The 18,954-nt window shown below is 44.6% G+C and overlaps 1 protein-coding gene across 4 annotated transcripts; it reads left to right on the top strand.

The window, feature by feature from the left end:
* The first annotated feature begins 682 nt into the window (after window positions 1-682).
* DUSP23 (dual specificity phosphatase 23) lies at window positions 683-13,721 on the top strand. Of its 4 annotated transcripts, XR_005080385.2 has the most exons (3): window positions 683-1,119; window positions 1,961-2,319; window positions 3,857-5,806. XR_005080385.2 is itself a non-coding variant. In XM_037130707.2 (2 exons), exons 1-2 carry the CDS (start codon window positions 853-855, stop codon window positions 13,689-13,691), a joined length of 375 nt encoding a protein of 124 aa, XP_036986602.2. In that variant the 5' UTR covers window positions 683-852; the 3' UTR covers window positions 13,692-13,721. The 4 variants fall into 4 exon arrangements, 3 of the variants coding, with proteins under 3 accessions (XP_036986602.2, XP_036986601.2, XP_036986599.2); XM_037130707.2 differs by lacking the exons at window positions 1,961-2,319; window positions 3,857-5,806 and adding an exon at window positions 13,584-13,721; XM_037130706.2 differs by lacking the exon at window positions 3,857-5,806 and having other exon boundaries at window positions 2,171-2,364.
* The last annotated feature ends 5,233 nt before the right edge of the window (window positions 13,722-18,954 follow it).

The following is an 18,954-nucleotide window of genomic DNA, read 5'->3' as shown; positions in this document are numbered from 1 at the left end:
GCCAAGTTCCTGTCTCTCTGAAGCCTCAATTGTTTCATCTGTAAAAATAAAGTTAATTAGATTACCTACCTCATAAGATTATTGTGCCAATTAAATGACTTAACATATGTCAAGTGCTTAGAATAGCATCTGGCATATAGTAAATTCTAAATTTGTTAATTTGTTTAGTTCAGAGCACCGATGGCAGCCCGGTATTTTTAATAACTCCAACAACGGACAAGTGAGAATAGTTCCCAGTAAAGTAGTGATTCCTTCTTGCCGGACTCGTTCAGAAATTCCCTGATAGTGACTGCTCACAGTCATTGCAGAGTAGATTGATCCTCCAAAGCGGAAGTATAATAAATTTGCTATCCCTTAACCTCTTGGGCCTGAGAGGAGGCTAAGGCGCTTACCAGCTGCAGGTGCAGTTGGCTAGAGATGCAACAACTCCCACTGACCGCCAGAGAGCAGCAGAGTCCGCACGGGTGGTTTCATCCAAAGAAAATCCTTAATTCGTTGTCGGTTTTGCTTTCTCAGCTGTTTGCATAGCTCCAATCTCCGAGGGTACCGCTTCTGTAATCCCGCCCATTATTTGACTACCCAATAATCAACTAAGGTCCAGCTGGGGCCGCCCCGTGGGTGCTCCTCCTAGTCTATCTGAACCGACAATCTAGCCCCGCCTACCACGAGAGGTGGAGTCCCAGAGACGGAGAAGCAAATCACCTCGGGTGGCGGTGTTCCTGCGACTGCGCAGTGCCTGAAGGGGCCAGGCCTAGGTAGGTGTGAGTTACCGGCCTAGGCTAGCAGACGAGCGGGCGAAACAGAACGGGCTACCTCTCCCGGTGAGCCACTACCCTGGCCCCTCACTCAGCCATGGGTGTGCAGCCCCCCAACTTTTCGTGGGTGCTCCCAGGCCGGCTGGCAGGGCTGGCACTGCCTTCATCCCCTGCCCACTATCAGTTCCTGCTGGATCTGGGCGTGCGGCATCTGGTGTCGTTGACGGAGCGCAGGCCCCAGCACACAGACAGCTGCCCCGGCCTTACCCTCCACCGACTGCGCATCCCGGACTTTTGCCCGCCAGACCCCGAACAGATAGATCGCTTCGTGCAAATCGTGGACGAGGCAAACGCCCGGGGAGAGGTCAGTAGGTGGGGTTAGCGCAGGGAAGAGGGCGCCCGGGAGGGATACGGGAGGGATCCGCGGGAACACTGGCAGAGGTGAAAGAGTCAGGGCCCAGAGTATAGGGCTGGGAGAGAGACTGGAAAAAGACTGCAGGGTCAGGTCACTACTTGTGAAACCGGGAAGTAAAGCCAAGCGGAGGGGGCAGGGCCACAAGAGGGAGAAGGAGAAGGAAATAGGGCCCAGCATTATAAACTGGGCTAGTGGAGAAGAAAGGAAGAACCAGTTGGAAGTTGAGAGTTGAGGAGGAGAAATGGTGAACAGACTTGAGAGAGGTGGAAGTCGAAATCTGAAACTAATGAAGTCTTCACTGACGTGCTCCTTCCAAATATAATGGGGCCAAATGTAATTTAAAGTTTCTGGCAGCCACATTTTAAAAGGTAAAAAGAGAGCAGGAGAAATTTGATAATTTAATCAAGTAAGTAAAAAAATATCACTGCAACATGTAATCAATATAAAAAATTCTTAGGGAGATATTTTCATTGTTTTTCATTGTTGTGTTTTTTTTTTTGTACTAAATCTTCACAACCTGGTTGCATTTTGTATCACATCTCTAATTGGACTAGTAGTGTGTCAGATCCTCAGTAGCCACATGTGGCCTGTACCTTCTTCACTGAACAGCACAGAGACAGATGGTTGTGGGGAGGCAGGCCAGGATCCCAGCACTTGAACCAGCCACTTTCTGGTGATTGGTGGCCTCTAAGCCATTTAATGTCATTACTTGACAGTGAAACATTTGCAGAGTCCTGGGCCTGAGTAGGGGGCGGGTCATGCTCCACCCCATAAAGCTCCCCTTTCACAGGCTGTGGGAGTGCACTGTGCCCTGGGCTTTGGCCGTACTGGCACCTTGCTTGCCTGTTACTTGGTGAAGGAGCAGGGCCTGGCTGCAGGAGATGCCATCACTGAAATCCGGCGACTTCGACCTGGCTCAATAGAGACCCATGAGCAGGAGAAAGCAGTCTTCCAGTTCTACCAGCGAACTAAATAAGGAGCCTCATCACTCTTCTGCCAGGCCTCTACTACCCTGACCAGATTATCAGATGGAGCCAGAGATATTGGAAGTAGACTAAAGCCCTCCAGCTCCCAACTGGCTCAAGAAACTGAAGTTGCTCTTCCCTGATGCCAGATTCTGATTGAAGGGATGACTAGAGCTGCATTGTTGTGAGTTCCTCTGCTGCTTCCTTGAATAAATAATTTATAAAAACATGAGGTGTCATGTTGCATGGCACTTCACAATTTATAAAAGACTCCCACACATCAACTTACCTGAGCTTCAAAGTAACCCTGTGGTATTAGAAAGTCACTTTGAATGAGGTGGCTAAAGCTCAGAGAGTTTCAAAGTTACATATCTAGAAAAATGGAATGATGGACTGGGATTACAATGCACATCTTCAACCTCTTAAAGATGCTGAAATTCTGTGTATCTGTTCTCTGACAATATTTGATGTGTCTTGTAGAGATCTGGTCAGTGAAAAGGACACAAATCTCTGGAAGCCCAGGATATCTGATGCTCATAGGCCACAAGGGTTCACGTGGACATAGCCCCTCTGTCTAAGCCAACATGTCCCACATGTGTCATTCTCTTAGGACAGAGAAGGCCTGGATGTTGTGCTCATCTTCCAAATGCTGCATGCCTCTCACCAGCCTCAAGGTGCTCAGCTCACCCATGACCTTCAGCCCATTATGTTGTCCGACAACCTCAGGCCAAGCGATACTGAAACTGAGCTAGTCTGGGCAGTTATGCAGAGAGGATGTTTCATGATTAAATGGGCCACAAATCATGGCCATGTTTCTCAGATGTTACCTTCACTTTCTCATTGGATCCCATTCTACCAAGACCACCACCACACTTTTAGCTTTGAGAGACAGGATAAATGAAATAGGCCAGCCAAACAGACTCTTTTTGCTATAACTTCAACCTGAATTCCTGTCCTCTCCTGTTGTGGTTGGCCACGCTAGATAAGATGGAAATTCATCATTAAATAGGTGCTGAATACCTGTGTTTACTAGGTTTTGTTACATGCAAAGGGTACCCAGAGATGAATGAGATGATTCACAGCCTCCTGGTTGAGGTGAGCACAGAGTCCAACCATATATAATGGGGACAATGACAAACATGCTTTCCAGATGCAATGGAGACATAGATGAAGGACACGGGTTCCCTCTCTAGTCATCATACTTGGTAGCCTAGATCAGAGCCAGTCCAAAGCCACCAGCTCTTCATACATCTCTCTCCCTTCCACTGCCACCCATGAAAATCAACCCCCATCCAAGCCTCTCTTACAGAAAAGGTATATCAGCCAGTCTTGCAAATCTAAGGAACAAGAGAAAGGCTGTAAGAAACACACGCACCTGTTTTCTCTGTCAAATCTGAGTAATCTCTTGGTCCCCACCCAGCCTTACCCAAGTGAGGATATCTCCTAAAGACAAGAACTCACAATTCCAGGCATTCAGGCTGCAGCAGAGTAGTGAGAAATAGCACATAGAGAGGATGCACTGAAACGAGCGTATGCCTCTCATCAAAATTTTCTCTGTCCTGCCCACTCTCACCCGCCCCTCCCATAATAACATGGTTCATCCTGTTTCTTAATGCAAATCAGAATATCTTCCAAAGGTAGGGGGTATGTGTGTATGTATGTGTGAAGGCAAGAAGAGTGTGAATGGCCCACTTACTGGATTCTTTCCCTCCATTTACCAGGATGTAGAGACTGGTGGGAGCCTTAAAGCTGCATGCCTGAGTTCATGTCTGCTGTTATCCTGACCTGCTGAGGTCCTACAATGGATGGATCCTCACACTTTGTGTCCTTTCTTCCTACCTCACTCCATCCTCCCCATGTCTTCTGCACTGCAAGCGAGGAATCTTCCCTTCCCTTCCTCCTGAAGCTCCTTCAAAGGAGAAAGAAAATTTTTCTAACCACAGTAAAGCCCTGTGTGCAGCCTCCATCCCTATAATTTAAGTAGGTCTCCTCAGCCTCAAGAGTCCCTCGGGGAAATAAACATATAATTATGTGCCTAAGGAAATTAGTTTTTAAATGAGTCGACTTAGAATGAAAAACTGTCATCTTTGCATCTACCTTGGGAGGTTAGTCTAAGGCTCCCTTTGGGATTATTTCCACCCTAAATTTTTGTGCCTTTTGCTCACTCCCCTCTTCTGTCTATGGCCACCAATGAGAGATTACAGACCAGGTATGACCCTTCCCCATTCTACCCAACACTGGGATGATAGGTGTGAGGAACAAGCTCCTGCATAGACAAAGAACCTTCACATTGCATCAGACCAGGACTTCTCAAGGTCAGCACTGCTAGCGTTTGAGGCTGGATATTTTGTTGCAGGAGCAGGGGAGAAGGGTGTGTACTATAGAGTGTACCAACATCCCTGACCTCTACCCACCAGATGCCAGTGCAATGCATTACCTCAAAAATGGCAATAAATATGTCTCCTTACATTGCTAAGTGTCCCCTGGGAGGACAAAATCAGCCCCATTACATTGGAGAACCACTACATCAGATCGACAAGCACCAAATGCAACCATAGGCTTTGTTTTCTATGGGAGCAGATGTGGGAACATACTTGTGAATTTCTCCTATGGATGTACACATCTCTATAGGGGGGAAAGGGCCAAATTAAACACCCTAAAAAACCCTTACTCTTTTGAGCAATATCTGGCACTCATCCCCAGTTTACCCCCTTTTCTCAGGCTGGCTTCCCAAGATGGTGATAGACACTACTAACTACGCTTAGGAGTGCTTTATCCTCAATAAGTTATTGGTGGGTATAACTGTAGTAACACTGACTCCTACCTTTGTGTTTTTAAAGTTTTATTCATCCTTACACTGTGGCATGTTACCCAAGTTCCTTACTGAAGGAAGGCTTGTCTATATGAATACATGTCTCCATATCATTTGGGTTATGCACCATCAACTCTGGGGTTCTTTTCCCAGAAAACTGTTCTGATGCAGAAGCCACTAGAGTCAGGACAGGAGGAGCACCTGCCATATTATTCCTTGAAACCATTCCTCACTGGCCTGACTTTCCCACCTGCACTTTACCTGTAGCTCTTTTTGCTCCGACTGGGGTTCTTCTGCTCTGGTTTCTAGGTCCCATGACCTCCCAGGCCATGTGTGCCAGCACACAGCTTCCTCCAGAAACAGACTTGCATCTGCACACTCACAGTGGCTGCCCATGTTTTGGATCTGTGCCTCAATATCACCCTCCAGCCATTTATGACATGTAGGGATGCCATCTCATAGGGTGGCTCATCATCCTGCCCTTACCTAAGGAGGTCTATCCCCTAGATCAGGTCTTCCCAGAGCAATGATGAGCATGTCACTTGGGGCAAGGACTTGATGCCAACCATAAACTATTTCCCAGAATGGACTGCACTCATTTGTCAAGCCCAAATTAAATATTCTGCAGTCTGTATCTTGTCACTCTTTGTAAAAAAAAAGAAACTAATGTAGTTTAACAAGATTGTTTTGTCACAAACCAGTATCAGTTACCACTAATGCCTTCCACACTTTGTCATGACTGCACTTTGCTTACTTATATATGATTATAATTGTCATATTTATGAAGCATCTATCACATAGCAGGTGTTTACATACATTGCATTATATCATTTTATCACAACCATTCTGAAAATCAGGTATTTTTTCCTTTTTTATAGATGAGGGGACTGAGATTTAGAGAGCTGACTAATTTGCTCAATGCTTCACACTTGTGTAAAGGAGCTGGCATCAAACCCAAGTGATAACTCCATACTCATGCTCCTTCAATCAATCATCTTGCCTACCAAGACCTTCCCTGGCTACAGTTACACAGGAAAGTGTGTCTTTATGATCAAAGCTTAGCTTCAAGAGTCATCTCATCAGCACAGCTTCCAAAGTCCTCTCTCTTCATCCTCTCAGGAGACCAGAGAACAACCTGCACCTGACTGAAGCCAGATACAGCCCAAGAATTTAGTCCAAAATAGTAAAGCTGATTCATCAGGCCACTTCTGTCATAGCCACTGTTATCTAACTCAGAGCATTTGGGTATCCTCACTTGTCATGATAGTCTTGAGGCATGTATGACTAGCATTGAACCCTCCAATTGTCTTTTTATACCTCATGATTTATTAAAAATCCTAATATTCTTCTGGTTTTATTTTTGTTATATGAGCCCTTAATGAATGCCAGGTACTATGCCAAGTACTTTATAAATATTATCTCTCTTAGTCTCTAAACAGACTCTATGAATAAGATCTTATTATAATGACCAGATGAGTGAATTGAGCCCCAGAGGGTTTAAGCAACACACACAGAGTCACATAGCTAGAACAGGATTCAGACGTGTTTATCTAACTATAAACTGCCTTCCCTCTTAGGAGCAGAGAGAAAAGACTTTGTTGTAATTGGAAAATATGTAATAGCATCTTGTGTTCCCCAGAAGTGTGGCACTGGACTCACAATCTGTCGGTGGAGGTCTATGATTGCATGGTTGCCCCAGGCTTTGGCGGGGATGCTCTAACTTGCTGTATTGGGCTGCAGCACAGTCATCAACCCTAAGAGTCTTCTGCCTCCAGCCTCTTGCACCATCAAAAAACAGTCCCTTGTGTGATTTTAAAATGAGTTACATAAGCACTTCTTCCATCACTTTAAAGTTTTTCTCTGGCTGTTATGGACTGAAGGCATGGTCTTGAGAAGGCAACATATTTACCCAAGCAAATAGAAATTTGAGAAACACTTTAGTGCATGCTCATATCTGAAATTAATGACTTAGTTTCAACCTTGATAACTCAGTCTTTTGTGCCAAAAAATCACTTCAACCATTCTCTCGCCCCGCCCTACTTGTTCTTTCATTTATTCTGTTACCATGGATATATACAATAATGAAACAAATTGGTGAGGCCACCTCTGAGTTTTCAATATGTGGGCTCCAGTATGGCAAACAGTTCTGGGATTATATGATAAACACAGCACTGTTTCTTTACCAACATATATTGAGTAGTGACTCTGCTCCAAAACCAAGATGGGCCATGGGAGAAGTGATTATTGTAAATATCATTCTAGGTAACACTGCTAATCTCTTTCTGTAGATTTCATATGACACTGGGCTTCCCCAACCCCACACTAGAGAATTCACTGATTTGCATGTTTTCTGTGGGTACCTGTTACAAGATCTAGTTGGGGATGGGTGTAGCCTAGAGCCATGGAATAAAATTAATAAAGTAACCACACTTGGATCAAGCCCACATAACTATGTAGAGCTATGCCATTCTTGACCATGACCTATAAAGGCCCTGAAGAATCCAATCCCTTCTTCCATCTTCTTCCTCACATTTTAATCTCCCTTCTCCCATAGCCCTTGTTCTCTCTGTTCCTTATGTCAGAGTCCCCAAGATCATCCTCAGGTTCAATGATATGCTGCTAGACAAACTCACAGAAAAACTGTTATAATCTCAATTATAGTTTATTTCAGTAAAAGGATACACAAATCAGCAAAAGAGAAAGGCATATAGGGCAGAGACAGTCCAGCAGGAACCAGGCATGGGCTTTCAGTTCTGTGCTCCCAGTGGAATTGTATGGACAGTGTCTCATTCTTTTAGCAGCAGTGTGTGACAATACCTAAGAAATATTGCCAGTGACTGAAGGGACTGGTCCTGAGTAGAGGGCTCCTGGGCTCCTGAAGACTCAGCTGGTCTCAGCCACTATCATTCTGCTACACTTAAAAAGAACAAGTCTTAGCATACATGTCACTTTGCTTTACATTTTCTGAGTTGATTTTTTTGTTTTAAACTTGAACCAAATTGTTTGTTTGTTTCCATTGAATCAGAAAAACAAAATAATTCCTAAATCTCTTTCTAGACAGAGTTTGTGGAAATTTGACCCCTATGAGTGTTAGAGGAAATTAGCAGTTATTTTAAAACATAGCACAGCACCCAGGAAATGACTTGTTTTTTTCCTTTGTTTCTTGCTTGTCCCTGTGCACCAGAGATAACGATTGCTAGAGATAGCATTTGTGTGCTAGAGATAACATCGTGTCTCTGTGTGCTACAGATAACATTTCGCTTCTTGCTTTCCCACCAGAAGTAATAGTCTAAGTGACAGACCACCCCTCACCCTATATAAGCAATTGCTCCCCACTGATCAGGGCCCAGAATTTGGAGACTGCCTCCTCTGAGTCTGCCCTCATAAATAAAGGAACCACTTCGCTTCCTCCAGTGTTTGGCCAGAGTTCTTCCCATAACATGAGGAAAATACCTGTTCCATTGAGTGATTTTCCTTCCCCAATATTGGTGTGTTACCCTCTGTGCTCTATGAATGACCATTTGTACAAGGGAAGTTTATGCTCACACCAAGGTCAGGGATAGGATTGTCTAGTGCCTGAATATTCTCCAGATGATAGTTTCCCAAAGGCAAACCACTACTTTGTTACAGGAACAAACCCTAGATTTGACTAGATAAAGTCCAAGAGCTTCACAGCTTGGAACCCAGGGTCTGGATGGAAGAGAGCAAAGGAAGAGAACTGGCTGACTAATGGACCATGAATGGAGAACCCAGGCATGACTAGGTCACATCTTATGGTCAGGACCCCAGAAAAAAAGCCTAAGATGCAGACCCTTTAACTAGATTTGTAGGAACACAGTTACCATAAGTGCATAAGTGCAGAGTTGCTATTTTCTCCCAGGTGTGGACAGAGAAAGGGGAAAAAAATGAAAATACCAAAGTACTTCTTTGTAGTGGTACATAACCTCACCTAACCGTTCAGAGCCCTATAAAGCAAATATTTTTATTCCTTTTTAAGCCTCAATGAGGACAATGAGGACATTGAGGTTTAAAAAGGTTAAGAAACTTGTCTAGAATTACCCTACTAACAAGAGAAAACCAGAGATGCAAACACAAGCCCATTCAATGTCAAACCCTATGCTTTCTACTTCACTACCTCTAGTCTGGATGTAGCTGGATTCTAATTAGGTAAAACTAGAAAATAAATTCATTTAAAATGCCTGGCAGGGCATGATCACACAATAAATGGTGCCTCTTACAATTACTGGCTATCAGGGATTCAAGAGGCCAGGGGCCCTGACACTGAACATGCTGGCACATGGCTATACACTAAAAATGCATCCTTAATTTTTTTTCTGAGTGATGCATTAGGTTAATTCAATCCCAGTACTGGAACCCACTGCCCACATATGCACACACAGCGCTTCCATATAACCACCGGCCCTCCAGCAACATGGCAGCCACAGCTTAGTACAACAGCCTATTTCACTGTGGTAGAGCTCAATGTGAGATAGTTCTTTATGTTGAGCTGAAACTTGCCTTCCTTCTTTTTCTAATTTCCATGAATTGGTCCCACTTCTGCACTATCAAGTAACTCAGAATAAGCCACTCCTTTCCTTTAAGCTTAGCCTATCAGGTATTTGAAAACTACTATGTGTCCCTACTCAATCTTATCTTTCTCAGATAAATACCTATAAATTCTATAATAAGAAATTGTTTCTAGACCCTGTTCATTCCTGGTCTGCTTGATCTTGATGCACTTTGTCAGTGGGCCAGGAGCTGAAACTTTTTCTGCATGCGAGACTGCAGCCTCCATTGTCTGAGACTCTTGTATAATTTAGTTTAACAATAGCTCTTGGCTACCTCCTCTCACTGTCATCTCATCTTCAGCCTATAGATAGCTGCAACCCCCAGGTTTTCTTTATTGGTACTGCTGTGAGCAGCTATCGCCTACCCTGTATACTCAGTTGGCTGCAGTCTTGATCATAGACAGTGTTTCTGCAATCACAGCTCCAAGGTCTTGCAGTGCCCTGGCCAGCAAGTCACCAGGATCTGGGGACACAAGCTCATTTGAAGTGTCTCTGTGCATTCTGGATGCCTCCTCTCTTCTTATAGGCTTCAGTACCCTCAACACTGTTTTTTGACCTCTTTGTAGCTGCAAGATTTTTTCCAGTGGAAAGGGGAAAGGAAAGAAGGCATTACTATACTATTATAAGGAAAGGTCTTAGTCATTTTGAGGACAAGCAAAATTATTTCTCCTTTCAGGAAGTGTAGTAAATAATTCCAGGCAATGGGTTGATATACAACACAACTACACTGTAAGGAAAAAAGTGACTACTATTGTTTCCATTGCACGATCAGAATCAGGAACTAGAAGCTCTTGGAATTCAAACAATTTGTCCAAGGTCACTTAGAAAGAGATGGAATCATGAGTGCAGTCCAGGTCATCTGATTCTAAGTCTTGCATGCTCTCCACTCTGCCAAACTCGTAGAAAAAGATGTGTTTAGATGGGAGCTACAGGGAGGTGGAGGAGTGGAAGAATGGTAAGAAAAAGATTCATAATTCTGCACACACTGAGGACCTGTGGCTCAGATAACTCTGAACTGAGTAGACTATAAAGCTGAAAAGCCTTTTTCTTTGTCCTCCACAGTGTGAACAACAAAGGTGACAGCATGTGAATAAACATGCCAAACCTCTACTCTGAGAGTATGTTCACCCACCACTACTATGGCCATTCTTGCATTCCATGGTGTTCATCAGAGTACCTAGGACATGTCAACAATGAAGGACTCAAGTATATGCATAAGGATTGGCTGGACTGGCTGAACTCAACCCTATGCCATTGTTTCACTTTTTGCCCCATATTCCAGAATACTCTTCACTGTTTCATATCTACTGTGCCTATCAATTTAGGGTCCTTGGGCTATTTATACCCATCTAAGCTAATCTGTCATCATTCTGTGGCTTGGTTTCTCTTCTCAGGCCACCTCTTCTCCTCAAATAATGTTCACATAAAAGTATTAGTTCATTGTATAAAAGATGCAAGCACGGTGTGTGATGCACTGGCTTGTTTGTAGTTCTCTCATCAATCCAAGATGTGTGTCCATGTTCCACATCCTTTAATGATCCCTGTTCCAAGGAAACCTTACCTCCTTCATCCGGTCAATTCCATACTGTATTCTCCAGAATTCTTTGGACAGTGAATCACAAGAATCAGTCCCTGCCTTTGCTATCTGAATTCCTCTGTAGGCATAGATAGGACCCTTGGTCACATTAGTACAAGAGTCTAGTCCTGTGTCTTGTACTTCTTGCTCCCTGCCCCACATGACTGGGTATAGGAAAAAACATTTACATATTTATTAAACATGCCTATTGAACACAGACTATGTTCTCAGCACAGACCTAGACACAGGTATAACCTGGCCATTAGCAAGACAAGCAGAGTCTCTGCTGTCACTGGCTTTATATTCTAGACTGAGGATACAGGTGATACTAAGTAGAAAATTTAATAAGTAATGTAATTTCAAATAGTAATAAGTGCTCTGATAATACAATGAGGGTATGATGATAATGACTAAAGAGAATTCTTTTGATTGAGGATCTCATGAAGACACATGTGAGGAGGTGACATTGTAACTGAGATACAGCAGAGGATTCCAGGCAGTGGGTCCACCATAAAAGCTGAGTGGCTGAGTGGCTAAATGGCTGAGTGTCTGAGTATAATTAGGTGACTAGGTGGTTAGGTGACTGGGTGAATGAGGGGCTAGGTGGCTGGAATATTGGGTAGTTGGGTATCAGAACAGTTAGGTGGCTGAGTGGTTAGGTGGTTGGGTGACTAAGTGGCTGGGTAGCTGGGTGTCTGGGTGGTTAGGTGGCTGGGGGCTGGGTGGTTAGGTGGTCAAATGTTTAATGCCTAGTGTGCTGGCAAGTTGGTTGATTGAGTGGATGTTAACACCCAGTCTTAAGGTGACAAGCCTCCTTGTTAAAAAGTTCTTTGTTAAGTAATCTAATTCTATCACTTTATTCTCTTCGGTTCCCTGTGTTGGGAAAACTGGTGAGTTTTGTCTTTGCCTCTTCTATCTCCAAGTCTGTTTCTATACCAAAACTTAATGGATGGGAACAAAACATGGCCACTGGGTCTTCCAGAAATAGCTTTAGAGCACCATCAGACTAGGCCCTCCCACAGGAGTCTTAATCTAATCTCTAAGAAGAGGAGAAACCCAGGACCCCACTGGTTTCAGGTTGAGAATAATTCTAGGGTAACTCAAGTCCCAGTGATCTTCCATTCTACTGCCTTACCAATAGTACTGACCTCTGTCTTCTCTTCTCAGTGGTTCTGGAGCTCCTGTATTCTCCACTCATCAAAGTAATGGACTTCCTTCTCTCCTTTTTATGGTCAGAGAAACAGGCATGTTGTCTGGGTCAACCTACTTTCCTCCTCAGTTCTGTCCCATTGATATCCATAGAGTTTTCTGTCAAGTAAGAGAAGACTTTGACCTATAATAATTTTGACCTTCAAGGACATTTTCTGTGATGCCAAGCAGAAAGAATACAAACCAACACTTCATGCTACTATAAAGAGTAGTCGTAGAAGCAAGGTTTATCAATAAGTTACCTTGTGAGCATCACTGCAACACCACTTCCAGGGTGAAGGGAGTGGATCCTAAAGATACAAGGAGATCCAGGCAAAGGCAGGATATGCTGGGGCTTTCCTATGAGCCAATATGATAAAGTTCCCTACTGCTTAATCGTTATTATGCTCATTCATCCTGGCTCCTGAGGCCATCTGGGACTGGTAATTGTTTGGCTTGTTTATGGCCAGCCTGGAGCTGCCTTGCAGATGATGCAAGGTCCCCAGGAGTGATTCTCTCATCCACTTCAGGGCCAAAAACTGCATTTTAGGAATGAGGACAGAAATTACATGACTTAACAACTGCAGCAAAAATGAAACTCCCTGAAGCACATGGGAATGGAGGCTAGGCCTGGGGAAGCCTGACAAGGGAAGCAAAAGGGAGTGAGTCCAGACTGTGCACTTCCAACAAACACCCCTCCAACACACCTCTGGAGGCTGTACAAGGAGTTGAACTGTGGTAGCCAGGGCCTAAGAATTCAATCTGAAGGACCAAGCATTGAGTCACAAGAAGGCAGACCAATGAATGAAAAAAAAATCCAACTTGATCCAAGCTTGGTTAAGTGGTATAGGTAAGTACAATATAAAAGAAGATAAGGAGTATGGGAGGGATGAAGGCCAGAGAGAAGCCTCTGGGAGAAGAGGAAAGGAGAGGACTAAAGAGAAGGAGATGGAAAGAAAAAATAGAGAAGAGGAAAAGGAGGAGAAGGAATAGAAGAAATCATGGTCCCTCCCTGTTCTAACCTGAAATAGAGGACTGAGGGACAGTAAGAGCCATGGATTGCCATCTGGGGGCCTCCATCCTGGGTCAGGGGCCCTAGGCTGGGAGAAAGAGTGAGAAAATGGGCTCATAGAACCTGCAGCTCCAGGGTGACCCTATTCCTGTGTCTTATAATCCAGCTCTTCCCCAGAGCTTTGGCCAAACCCCATGTTTGAAGGAGGACACTCCCATGATGCCAGGGAAAGAACTCAGCCTTGTCCTGGGTGAAGTTCTACAATAATGTAAACTTTCTCCATTTCTCTAAGGACAACCAGCCTCTGACCATGAGGACAGCGACAGTGAGGAGCAGTGGCCACCATGGCTGCACTGGGGAGGTGGCATACATCCTACATGTGGACAGACAAACCTCATGAATGGCTGTGGGTCAAGTTCAAGGTGAGTCACCAACTTGGGGTGAGAGGAGGATTAGAAGAGACTAAGGTGCTGCTCTGAGATCTTGTCTCTAGAGGTCAGCAGTTCTCCGGGCGGCACTCTTCCCCCTGGTTTCCCCTGATGCAGGGCCAATGCACAGGGCCCTGCTATGTCCACATGCCCTGACACTGCCCCCCCACCCCACACATAGGACACATCTGGAACCAGGGAAAAGAGGCAGGACATGGCTGCAGGAGGCCGAGGAAGGGAAGAGCCATGAACCACCTCTGCCACTCACCCCCCTTGAGATCTGAGCCAGACCCTTACCCTCTGGGGACTAGATGACCTCTAAGGCATTGTTGCCCTGGGGTTCCAGAGGCTTGGGCTGTATGGGAGTTGTCTCAGAGCCAGTATGTAGAATGAGAGGCCAGGTCCTGGGGAACAATGACAGTGTCTCTCTTGGCCTCCTAGGGAATCACTGTCCAGACTCCCCTCCTGAGCCCTGGGCTCACCTCTACCCAGAGCTGTTCTTCCCTCCTGTGCTGAGTGCCATCCCCTCTCCCAAGCCCGGAGAGGGGAGCCTCCTGACCTGAGATGCCAGACAAAGCTGCACTCCCAGAGGTCATCCACTTCTCCTAATATAAGGAGAACCAGGCCTTGCAGAACAGGGATCTTCACCCTGTGCTCCACACCCCAACATCCAGAGAGGGAGATTGTGGGCTCCACTGGTACAGGGTAGCCCTTGAAGGTGGCAGGGTCCAGAAACAGAGCCCCCCAGATGGAGATCAGGGTGTGGGATAAGTAGGGACAGGATGGAACTATTCCTCAGAGGTCTGGGTATTGGGTAGCGGAGCCCAGTGAGATTGTGAGGAGGGATTACTGAAGGAAGAGGAGCCAGGAGCTCTAGGTACTCCAGCTGACCTCCAAACCTGGAAGCTTCCTTAGCTCCTGTGTCCTGTCTTCTCCTCATCCTGTACCTTGGGCCCCTGGCCTCACTGTGAGGGATGTAGTGAAGCTTCTCTGTGAGGCCCAGAGGGGCTCCCTTCCCATCCTGTGCTCATTCGAGCTCCCACCTTGATGGGGAGATCCTGGGGAACTCCTCAGCCCCCACGGTGGAGCTATCTCCCTCTTCTTTCTGGTGACATCAGAGCGGGATGCTGGTAACTATACCTGTGAGGCTGAATACAGTGTCTCCAGAGAGACAAGCCTGCCTGAGACATGCTCCCTGGATTATACACCTTATCCTACAACAGCCTCTGAGCTCCACATGCTGGCCAGGGTCAGACCTTACCACTCACAATGTTGGACCTATAGCAGGCACTGCATGCCTGGGCATGAACCATGCTTAGAGTATCTGCACATTGAAAGCAGTGGGGTAGAGATGGAAACAGTAAGATTCAGGGAGAATAAGGAGCACAATGGGGAAAGGGTGCATGGTCCTCCATGGTATTATTCTTCCATGCTGGCATCCTCTGTGGATGAGAATCCCTAATTCTCATCTACAAGACTTTTTCAAGTGAGGGCATTTGGTTACCCCTAAAGCCAGCCATTCTGCCTCATTTGCGCCTGTTCAGAGTGCATTTCTGAATTTCACCCTCAACATTCATGGTTACCCTTGCTCATCCCCCAGGACCTTGTGTCTTGTCTTTTCTGACCAGCAGCAACTGGCTGGTTCCTTGGCTGCCTGCAGGTCTGCTTGGTATGTTGGTTACTGCTGCTACACTGCTGGGTTATTTCAGATCCTAGAGAAAAACTTATTAACTCTTTCAGACTTTCTTGGTTGATGAGTCCCTATGACAGGCACTGGTCAGCCTTTGGAAAACCAGAGCCTGACAGAACCACTGCTTTTTTTCTCCTGGGTTTTGCAGGGAGGAGAAACTTTTTGTCACATGTCATTCAACAGGGCCCATGGAGGGACACTTAGCAGCTTCTGAAACACACACACACACAGTTACCCAGAGATGCACACAGAGTACTGCACACTAGGTCATGAATAGAAGCATATACAGGACAAGATTTCAGACCAGGCCTCCAATTTTCTCTCATTAAACTCAGAGAACTCTGGTCTGCTTAGTAGAGGAAAAGAAGAAATGAGAACTCCAATGTGTGTGCATATTCACAGACACACATTTAGTGTTGTGTACTAGATAAGTGTGTGTTCAGTGCACGTTGACTCATTAAAAGAAAACATGGTGGAGAGGACTGAGCAGTGGCCTGGTCCCAACACTGCCATTTACTAATTCTGTGACCTTGGGCCAGTCTAGTCTAAGCAGATGACAGGGCAGGTTCCCTAGGCAGTCCTTTCTTCTATTACTCATTCTATAATTCCTCCAATCAGAATCACTGAAAAAAAATGGTTAAAATTTAAATGTAGAAGATTCTTTAGAGAAAAAGAGGGTAAACAGATACATAGCATTTCTGGTAATCTACTGATTATTTTATATTCTAAACTGTTTTCTTCTTTCTGTCTAGGGCGTGACAATTAAGCATCAAAGTTGGTTTTCAAGGCAATTGCCTTGGGTGGACATATATTTATTACAACTGCAACCCTTGTTTGCTTCCAGGCATATTTAAGGAAATAGCTACCAATGCTAAAACTATTTGATGCAGTTTATTTCCAGGCCTTCAAATCCATCTACAGAGTTTCAAATTTACCCCACTTCCTTCTCTCCAGGGGCAACATTCTTATTTTCCACTTATCAATGGCAAAAACAATTGCTCTCATAGATCTCAGACCTAGATTTACTTATTCAAAATTGCAGATCCTTCTATTGAGAAATTTGTGGAGAGTTCTCCAGAAGCGAGGCCAGACTACTCTTGAGGAAGACCATCCAGTCATGCAATCAAATTACTCCTTCTTGACCATTAGCCAGGATACCTGAAACTGTCTCTCCCCAGCCCTATGCCAGTCCCCCACCTCACAGGCACTCCAGTAGGTCTTGGGCCAGCTTCCAACTTCCTCTCCCCTTTTTAACTCAGCACTGTTTACCTATCCAACCCCCCATTCTTGCTTCCCTTTCCCCTAGTCTTGAGTCTATAATCCACGCAGGCTAGACTTACTTTAAGGTATACCTATGTGCTAAGAAAAAGGTGAGGCAGGTTCAGACTTAGATGGGAAGGCAGTCAGAGTTGGGACCATGAACTGAAGATCTATGAATTCTACCATTCCTGAATCTATAATAAGGCCTCCTTCCAGTGGCCGGTCTGATCTGGTATTTCTGTCCATTCACCCTCTGGGTCAAAGCATTAAAGGTAAAGCAACACAGCACAGCCAGCTATTTCCCAACCTCACACAAGATGGTGGAGAAGTAGCTAGCTATTGGTGAAAGACCCTCAAGAGGAAGATTTCTTTCATGCGTAGTAAACAAAATCCCTCTTCATGTGGAGATTCTGCCTACTTACCTATTCCAACCCCACCCCACCCTTACATAAAGCACATGGGCTCCATTTTATGTAGAAACTGGTCTCTCATGAAAATAAGACTCCTGATGATAGTTCTCTTATCTCAAAATCTCAGGGACACAAGCCTTATTTAGAATCCTGTTCAGAAAACTGCCCTCAGGCCCAATTCCATAGCTACACAAGAAAAATTATCAGATCAACAGCTTCATTTTCTACACATAGCTCTGAAAGACCCTTAACCATTTCCAGATGGCACATTCATTCCTCAACAACAACAACAACAAAACAGACACCAGACACTGAAGAGATTTAACAGACTGTATATCTGAAAACATTTTTAAACAAATTTTTAAAACATTTTGACCAATGATGATATCACTAGAACTAGAATGTGGTTATGCAAGGGGTCCACTTCAGAGTAGCATTTACAGGGGTTATAGCTCAGTTGTAGAGCATTTGACTACAGAGTAGCCCTTACCTAGGTATAGAAGTTCTGGTTTCTTTGTTTAAAAGGGTTCATTTTACCACCTGGTGTTACACCTCCCATAAAACAGACTCCCATCAAATTCACAGAGCTCTTTATTGAATGAAGACGCAGAAACACAATCCTGACAGGTGATCATTAGGGCTCTTTAATAATCAGGGCCTCTCTGAGTCTCCAAAAATGTCCTCTTGGTATTTCAGGAGGAGCCATTTCCACAAATCCTACACATTTAGAGTTAATAGATATTTCTTGGGCACTAGGAATGAACCAAGAATTCTAAAATTCACATGTGACCCAATTTTCTATTTTAGGAACTAATGTTTAAAGTTCTTGGATGGAACTGGAAAGCATAATGCTGAGTGAAATAAGCCAGGTGGTGAAAGACAAATACCATATGATCTCACCTTTAAGAGGAAGCTAAACAACAAAACAAACAGGCAAACAAAATAAAAACAACAACACTGAAATCAAGAACAGGGGGGCAGCAACCAGAGGGGAGAGGGGAGGGAATTTCAGGGGGAAAAGAGGAAGGATTTACAGGAACTAGCATAAAGACACATGGACAACAACTAAGGGGGGTGGAAAGGGGAGGGAGGTGGGGGGCATGGAGGGTGGGCTGGGAAGGGAGTAAAAGAAAGAATACTGTAGTTGAAAAATAATTTAAAAATAAATTAATTAATTTTAAAAAAGAATATAAACTTTTAAGTAATAGGAAAAAAAAAGTTCTGGAAGCATCTACTACCACAGGGGCAGCGTGCTAGTGGAGAAAAAGCATATAAACCTGCATTACAATTCTGTTCCCACCATGTACTCTTTGACTTTGGAGAATTCACCTCTACAAGCCTCAGTCACCTCATCTATAAAATGGAGATGATAGTACCAACTTTTGCAAGATGGTTGTGAAGAAAAACAGACACCAAAGAAGTAGAATAAGAGGTGTTTTGGGCTTCCCCTGTGGTAGCAGCTGTGTCCAGCCATGTGCTGGACACTGGGTTATGAATTTTGCATGAATTTGAACATTCCAACCCAGTGTCTGGCACATAATGTATAGTCAAAGTTATTAGCTTTTCCTCCTTCTGAGAAGCAGTCTGACTGATGGGTCTGGACCCTTTCCATACAAGGGTATACCCCATTATTTCTGACCCTCCTTCTCGTTTGTGATTCCCATAAAGCAATCCTACCCTTTAGGGTATTTTTCAAAGGAAACATGTCTTTAAAATTACCCATGTCCAGACCTGTGAATTAACCCTCATAAACAAAGCATCCTTAGCTCCCAGCAGCCTCCACTGACACTTTTCTCTGTTAGCCTGTTTGTCTCCACTGTCCAGCCTACTCTCTGAAGGTACTCAGAGAGTAGGCTGGACAATTATTAAAGATTA

This window comes from Artibeus jamaicensis, unplaced genomic scaffold (genome assembly GCF_021234435.1).
Source record: "Artibeus jamaicensis isolate MK-2021 breed Jamaican fruit bat unplaced genomic scaffold, CSHL_Jam_final contig_475, whole genome shotgun sequence".
Classification (NCBI taxonomy): domain Eukaryota; kingdom Metazoa; phylum Chordata; class Mammalia; order Chiroptera; family Phyllostomidae; genus Artibeus; species Artibeus jamaicensis.
Note: the sequence above shows the minus strand (reverse complement) of the source record. Positions and strands in the feature narration are given on the sequence as shown.

Excerpts from the sequence above, each read along its gene's own strand:
- DUSP23 (XM_037130704.2), top strand. The coding sequence starts at position 853 with ATGGGTGTGCAGCCCCCCAACTTTTCGTGGGTGCTCCCAGGCCGGCTG. Across the intron at positions 1,120-1,960 it reads AGGCAAACGCCCGGGGAGAG|GCTGTGGGAGTGCACTGTGC; the intron begins GTCAGTAGGTGG and ends CCCCTTTCACAG.